General features: G+C 32.8%; 1 protein-coding gene across 1 annotated transcript; it reads right to left on the bottom strand.

Moving 5' to 3' along the window:
- Window positions 1-1,108: 1,108 nt before the first annotated feature.
- Window positions 1,109-6,831, bottom strand: LOC101202767 (BEL1-like homeodomain protein 4). The gene is made up of 5 exons (XM_011659508.2): window positions 6,649-6,831; window positions 5,285-6,553; window positions 3,892-4,277; window positions 2,900-2,960; window positions 1,109-1,999 (listed from the first exon to the last, which is right to left on the bottom strand). The coding sequence occupies exons 2-5, from the start codon at window positions 6,431-6,433 to the stop codon at window positions 1,499-1,501; spliced, it is 2,097 nt and encodes a 698-aa protein (XP_011657810.2). The 5' UTR covers window positions 6,434-6,553; window positions 6,649-6,831; the 3' UTR covers window positions 1,109-1,498.
- Between the last annotated feature and the right edge of the window lie 795 nt (window positions 6,832-7,626).

The raw sequence follows: 7,626 nt of genomic DNA, 5'->3' as shown, positions 1-7,626 counted from the left end.
AAGACATATATATATATAGATTAGGTAATAAGTTATTGTTGCTTTGCATATGATTGTTTTGTGATTTAAGGAAACATATATGGTGGGTTTGGTGACAAATTAATATATATATATATGGCAGTCAATGAAAACTCAGTAATATATATACATACATATATATATATATAGTGTTTGGTTGTTATTATATGTGTGTGGATGAAGATTGGAATACCAAAAAACATAACGAATGTAGCTTTCATGGAAAAGAAAACTACCAATTTGGAGAACCTCTTTGAAACTTTGAAAGGGAAAAATAAAACTGTTGCAAGTGTTGTTGATATCTCTTTATATGTTTTATCTTGTGAGTGTGACAACTATCTAGTTTGTAATATATTTATGGTTATACTATGATTCATGTACTTTTATCTCTTCTCTTTTTACATTTTACTTTTATTTTTGGTCCTTATAACTATATATATTCTACGTGGTTAATTATTCTAATCATTAAAGAATGATGATGTATACATTTAGCGATAAGTTTTTATCGTATAATATGTATTGATTTGATGTGACATTGATTTGTACACATTATTGATATATATAGATGCAACATGTAGACATATTTATAATATTCATTTTAACCAACAAATATTGGTTCCAAAGTGAGATTAATTTAATGGTAATTGACATGCATTTCGTTTTCTTAAGATCTACATGTTGTCTTTAGATGCTATTTTTCTGTTTTTTATCATTTGACTTCTCTATATATTTGTAGAGCATCTTTTTTTGTTGGCTATTGTGCGAAGCTTCTTTTGAACTCTTTTAAGTATTCGAAATGGATGAATCTTCCGTGATATATCTTCTATCTTCGATATAGAATTTTTTGATGATGTGCTTCTTCATGCATTTTTCTTTTCAGGTCTCCTTCAATTCTCATAGCTTTATCTTTCTTCCCATTCGATTGGAGAGAGATTTCTTATTATCTATTTCATTCATCAATAAAACGTTTTTGTTTCAAAAAAGAAAAGAAAAGAAAATTATAATCAAGTTCAATAATTACAGGTGGAGACTAGAAATTAAGAAATTATATTTAATATAATTTCGCCATTCATAGAGCTCAAAAGGATAGTGTAATAGGCAGACACATTCATAGAATATCTTATATCTTAGTACATATCTTTCTTACTTAGCAAAATGATTATCAAAACAAATCATATTCCACAAAATTACACTCACATTTTACCAGCCCTAGAAAGAGAGATCAGAGAAAAAGGGGAAAAAAGGATATTTAAGAAAAGAAGAAGAAAAAAAAAACCTACTATACAATTAACAATAATTTAATCAACCCCAGAAATTGCAAAGCCCTAATTACACGAAATGCAGCTACATACGTACATTGAGATTCAACCATGATACATTAATTAATTTTCTATAGAAACCAAAAAAAGAAAAAAAGGGGTGATTTTATAATAATGTGGGAAATTTTTAATAATAATAATTAACTTCCGTCTTCCTCTCCTTAAGACTGACCAAAGTCTCTGAGAGAGAAAGAAGGATTATCCACGGCAGCGGCAGCGGCAGCGGCGGCGGCGGCGGAGGTGTTTCCGGCGTGGCGGAGGCCTAACGTGAGGGAAACGTCACCAGTGGCAGTGTTCGTGGTCCCAAATCGTATAAGTGTTGGTCCAGGACTCATGTCAGCCGCCGCAGTAACATCCTCAGGCATGGTCCCGTAATGTTGTTGATGATCTGATCCACTACTTCCGTGTCGCCACACATCATGCAAATCGGAGTAGTCGTGCCCGGCCGTGTACTCCGCCCCTACTTCTTCCACGGCGCCGCTGGTTGGATTTTGTTGATTTATGGCATTATTTTGTGTTTTATTACTGTTATTGTTATTATTATTTTGTGGGGTATCCTCTTGTGATTGTTGATCTGTATCAACTTTGCCTTCAAGTTGGTACATTTCTTCCACCATTGGTTTCCACAACCGAACTCTTGCATTAATGAACCAATTTGAAACCTGCCAATTTTTTTTCAATAACCAAACAAAACACATTACTTATTATTATGTCAAATGTTTTTCTTCCCTTTTTAATTCTAAAATTAAATTAATAAAGGGGATGCAGTGAGTAATAATTCTGTTGATAGAGACACATTAATGGCATACGAATTTGGCTTTTTCATGTGCACATATATAGCAAAAACTCAAGAGAGAACGACGTCTTAACAGTCAATTTTGAATTTTAAGACTTTAAATTTATATTTAGTGGTTATTGAAAAACAATACATTCAATTGTTATTAAGGAGCAGTCAAAATGACGATCTCATTTAATAATTTTTCAATCATATAAAAAAGCAATAAAAAATCAAGCCACTCCTAGATATACAGGAGTAATACGAAGAAATGTGACTGTCATACTCAATAATTTATTAAAGAATCTCCTACATATCTAGCAGTACTATTATGTTATGTATCATTAAAAGAGATGAGATAATAGAGAAGGAAAAAAAACACAAAAACGTAAAACGAAGGGGACAATTCATCTGGGGATTTTATTATGATCTTCCTTCACACTTTGGCCATTTTCACACACAATGATGTCATAAAAGAATAATATGGTAAAGAGACAGATGGGAAAAAACAAAGTTTGAAACTTTCCATTTTCATTCACATTATTACCATAAGGAACTTGTTTTGTTTCATTCTTTCATGTAAAAATAAAAATACTCATATTTATGCATTTCATCCTTTTATCATAAACTTGCACAAAGATGAGTGGAGATCAAGATTCATACAAGAAATTAATAATTTTTTAAACTTAGGTATGTAATAGAATAGATAGGTGTGTGAATTAAGTAGAAAAATGGAGGGTTTAAAAAAAGGTAGAGGGAAAGAGAAGAGAAGAGAAAAAGGAAAAACCTGATTTCTGGACAAACCAGTCTGTCGAGCTAACAGAAGCTTGTCTGCGTCGCTGGGGTACCTGAAGAAAAAGACCATAAAAAATCACAATCAAAGTCCTTTTTCTCTCAAACATCAATCTTATCATTTCTATTTTTTTTAATTTCTTTGGGATGTGATTTAACACTCACCATTTTTTTTGTACCTTTTTCTCTTCGATCATTTCACACTTTCCATATACCCTTACCACCTACCTTATCTTTTAGAAAATATATGCATGCATTCTTATCTCAAGATCAATTGGTAAGTAAATGAATGTTTTGAATTTCATGGACTCTATATCATATATTTAGATAATATTATACAACTTTCATTTTAAAATCTATTAGTGATGAAAAGAGTCATCCATTCATCTTATAAACATACCAAAGTTCGATTCCTTAAATTTCACATATTGTGAGATTGTTGATTCTTAGTAACAACTATATAAAACTTATTTCTTTTTTGCTAAATTAAAATCACCAACTCTAGGGATGTGAAATAAAAATCACCGACTCTAGGGATGTGAAATTTTTAAAGTTTGAATACAACATCCAATGTACTCACATCAATCCAAAAATAAAACCACACCCAATTTTTTTTTCTTAAAGCTTGTCAAGACATAACTTAAAGAAAGAATATGTATTTAAGTGCATACTGAAATGTACTAATCCTTTTTCAACTTGCTCAAACAATAACAAAACAAAAGAAACTAAAAAATGTTTATAAGAAAAAAAAAGTAAAAAAATTAGGGTAGTCCGAAATGCACAAAAGTAGTTTTTTTTAATGGAAAACTTATAATTGACAGTCATTAAAACCCCCAACTTTACGGTGTAATCAATGATGAACCCATGAAAAGATGCAAACTTTGAAGAATAATTAGGAAATCATGAAAAAGGGAGGGCATGCAGTTATTTCAGATTTTAAAAAAAAAGAAGGAAAAAAGAGTAATTATAGATCATAATGTTACGTACGGATGAAGAAAATGCTCGAAAAGCCAAGCTCTGAGAATGTTGACAGATCGTTCAGGAAGGCCACGCTGTGGTCTCCAAGCTTCTTGTTCCATCATCCCCATTTGATGGAAAGCCCTTTGTTGCCTAAGGCTTTGTTCAAGAAGTTTCAATCTTGGTGTCTCACCTTTTGTTATTCCTGACCCTCCATTCCCTCCTTTCTCCCCTAACGCCTCATAGCTCTGCTTTAACTGCTCAGCTATTGCATCTTTCAAGCACCGAAAGTGCCTCGACATTGCCTTTTGTGTCAACGTCGTGTATGGTGCTGCTGCCCCGAACCCCATCACTAGGTCGAATGAGTTCACTACCATCTGCATTTGCTCACGATATAGGTTATATCTACGTTCCACCTGGATACATGGTTAAAGAAATGAATAAAAGATCAAAATTGATAATACATAGGTGTATATATTTTGAACAATACTCATCTTTATACATTAGACACATAAAAAATGATTATTGAGTGCGACAATGGTTTAAAGATCAATTTTTAAAATTTTAATATAATGTTTGTTGTGTGGTCTCTTTCCATTTGCACCAAAAAAGAATAAAATGGAGGAGGTTTGAGTTTGAATTGGTAGAGTGAAATAGGGAGAGTTGGATTTGGGTTTGATTTAGTTTTTAATTAATTATTTTATGTTAGTTGTATAAAGTATGGTGAACTCCTTAAACAAGCTACAAAACGAAAACAATGGATGGTAATTAATTCATTAATTAATTAATATTAAGGAGTGATGAAATAGGATAATTATTAACATAATCTCCTTAGTGTTTCTCGCCATTGTTTAATTTCTTCTCCAAATACAGCCAAATTGACAGACTTTTTGTTTGAATTTCCTTAACAAAAAAAAAATCCAAAAACAAAGGATTAATAATAATGTATTAATGAAATCAATTGCTTCTCTAGCTTGCTATATTTGGGTCAACTATATAAATATATTTAATTTTATAAACAAATATATATATATATATATACTATTTATGTTTGTTGGTTCATAAGCCAAAAATTGTAGGTTTCAACTGCATATATATCTTGATTACAAAGTGGATACCAATTAAATCTTGTAGAAAAAGATTAAAAAAAAAGAATTTCTTATGAAATGTAGCCCTACAAAACCTGGTTGGATTTCTTAGCTTATTATTTTCTTTTGAGAAAATCATTAATCGATGATCAGCCGGCTTTTCAAGTGATTAAAAATTAAAATTAACAAATACCCAGAAATTAATTGATAAAAAGATGAAATTTTTATGTGTCGTTCTTGACTTTTGAGATAAAGAAATAGGTGAAATTTAGAAGAAGAAATATAAATATATATATATATAGGGAGAGAGAGAAAGAGAGAGATCAGATTCTTACCTCATCAAGCATGGACAATAGTTTGACCTTTCTCCGTTGATGTTCAATTCTGTCAGCAGCCGATAAGGGAGGTTGATCTTTAGATGTTGAACCACCGGTAGCTGCGGCGGAAGTGGTGGCCGTGGCGTTGGTAGCGGATTCAGTATTGGGGTTTGGTTTAGTATTGAACTTGTTCTTCTTCAATTGAACTTTCCCAACACTGCAAAACTCTTCAAGCAATTCTTGTGCAGGTTTGACATATTTTGAATTCCTCAACACATTGACAACTCCTAAAGATGACCCAAATCCAATTTGAACTTGATGGTTGTTGGGATTATTGATTATTTGTGAATTAGCTTGAAAGCTATGAGGAGAATTCTCATTATTCCTAAAAGAATATTGCAAAATTGAGGATGTTGATCCACTTCCTCCATCACCATGGACTTGATTGTTGTTGCTGTTATAATTATACAAAATCCCACCATCCCTAATTCGTAATTCACCCGCTTTCGCAACAGCAGCGTCCTCCAAGTGTTGTAAGGAAGAAGAGTGAAGTGAGAGTGAAAGACCTTGACTTTCCACGACAGCGAATTGTCCAAAAGCCGTCGTTTGGTCTCCGACGCCAACCCCACCTTCGAAACCCTGGAGAGGGTTCGCAGGTGGGTTCGGGAGGAGCATGTGGAGAGTGGAGGAAGTCGAGGGTGGCGAAGGGGATCGTGGTTGGGGTTGTGGTGGTGGAGGAGGGTTCATCAAGAAAAGTTGCATGGCCGAGGCCGAGTTAGGGGGGCGTAAAGTTCGAAAATTGTCGGAGAATTCGACCGTAGTAGCCGCGGCGGAGGGAGTAGTGGGAGGGAAATTGAACATGTCAGATAACATGGTTCCCCCACTAGATGGGGAGGCATAGACATGATGAAGTTGTTGTTGGTGATGGTGTTCGTCTATTCCGACGAGGTGGGATGGTGGTGGAGGGATGGAGTCGGAGAAAGATTCAAGACGGAGCTTGTCGGGGCGGATGTGTTGGGCGGGGAGGGAGGATGGATTGGATTTGTCGAAGCTGGTGGCATTAGAGAAGGTGAAGATTCCTTGATGATGATAATCGTGGGACATAGAAGAATTGGCACAACTAGTTGCCTTATTGGACAAAATTAATGGACCTTTTGCGATTCCCATATCACATAATAACAACAATAATAATAATTCTTCTTCTATTAAAATTATTGTTCTTCTTCTTCATCGGATTCAAGAACTTCACATAACAATAATATTAACTAATAATCCCACACCTGAAAACTGAACCAAAAAACAAATTCAAATTTGAATAATTCATAAATTACAAGAACAACAACAAAAAAAAAGAAAAAAAAAAAGAGAGATGAGTTGAGTACCTGCTGGATTGGGAAGAGTGTAGAGGAAAAAGAGACAAAGTTGTAAGAGAATTAATTGGATTTTCTTTTTTCTTTTTGTTTTGGTTATTGAGAAAAAAGAGAGAGAGAATAAAATTAGGGGAAGAATTGAGGAAGAAGAAGAAGGAAGAACTCACTGAAAATCTCTCTCTCTCTCTCTCTCTCTCTCTCTCTCTCACACAGACAAAAAAAAAAAAGAGGGTTGCTGTTCTTCTTCATTTCCTTCTTTCTTTTTACATCTTCCCTTTTTTTTCTTTTTTATTTATTTATTAATTTTCCTGCTCCATTTGTCTCATTTGAATTTGTTTGTTTATTTTATTTTCAGGAAAGAGAAAAAATGTAATAAAAATTTGTAATGTTTTAACATTCCTTTTCTTTTTTTCTGAGAGAGAGAGAGAGTGTGTGTGTGTGAGCACACTTTCCAATGTATTTTCTATTTAATGACATCAATAATTATTTGTTTCATTTATTTCTTTGTCTTACTCTTTTTTTTCCCTCCTTTTCTTTTCATTATACCTCAAGCAACATATTCATTTGGGAAGAAAAAATTGATAGTCCATTGATAATTTGTTTAATTTGGATTTTCTTTTTTCTATTTTTGACCATTTCTCTGGAAACTCTTTTTTATATTTAGATTAATTTTTGCAATAGCTACAGAGATAAGAATCAAAATTCTAATTTCATTGAAAAAATAAAATGTTAATTATGTTAAGGATAACTTCTCCCATTTTCTTAAACATTTTACCCTTGATTATCTTTATTCTGTTGTAAGATCAAGACTGCATCTTAATTAGCAAGCTAAATAAGCCCTGATTCAATGTTAAGTTAATACTATCATTAGCCGGTTATTTTCTTTAAAGTAAGTTCAACTCATAATCAAAAACTACTTATGAGTTTATGCATGTATGTATTAAATTAGGTATACTAATCTATTTTTTAGTTCATTTATAATCCCATGTG

The sequence above is a fragment of the Cucumis sativus genome, chromosome 6 (genome assembly GCF_000004075.3).
Source record: "Cucumis sativus cultivar 9930 chromosome 6, Cucumber_9930_V3, whole genome shotgun sequence".
In the NCBI taxonomy this organism is placed as follows: domain Eukaryota; kingdom Viridiplantae; phylum Streptophyta; class Magnoliopsida; order Cucurbitales; family Cucurbitaceae; genus Cucumis; species Cucumis sativus.
Note: the sequence above shows the minus strand (reverse complement) of the source record. Positions and strands in the feature narration are given on the sequence as shown.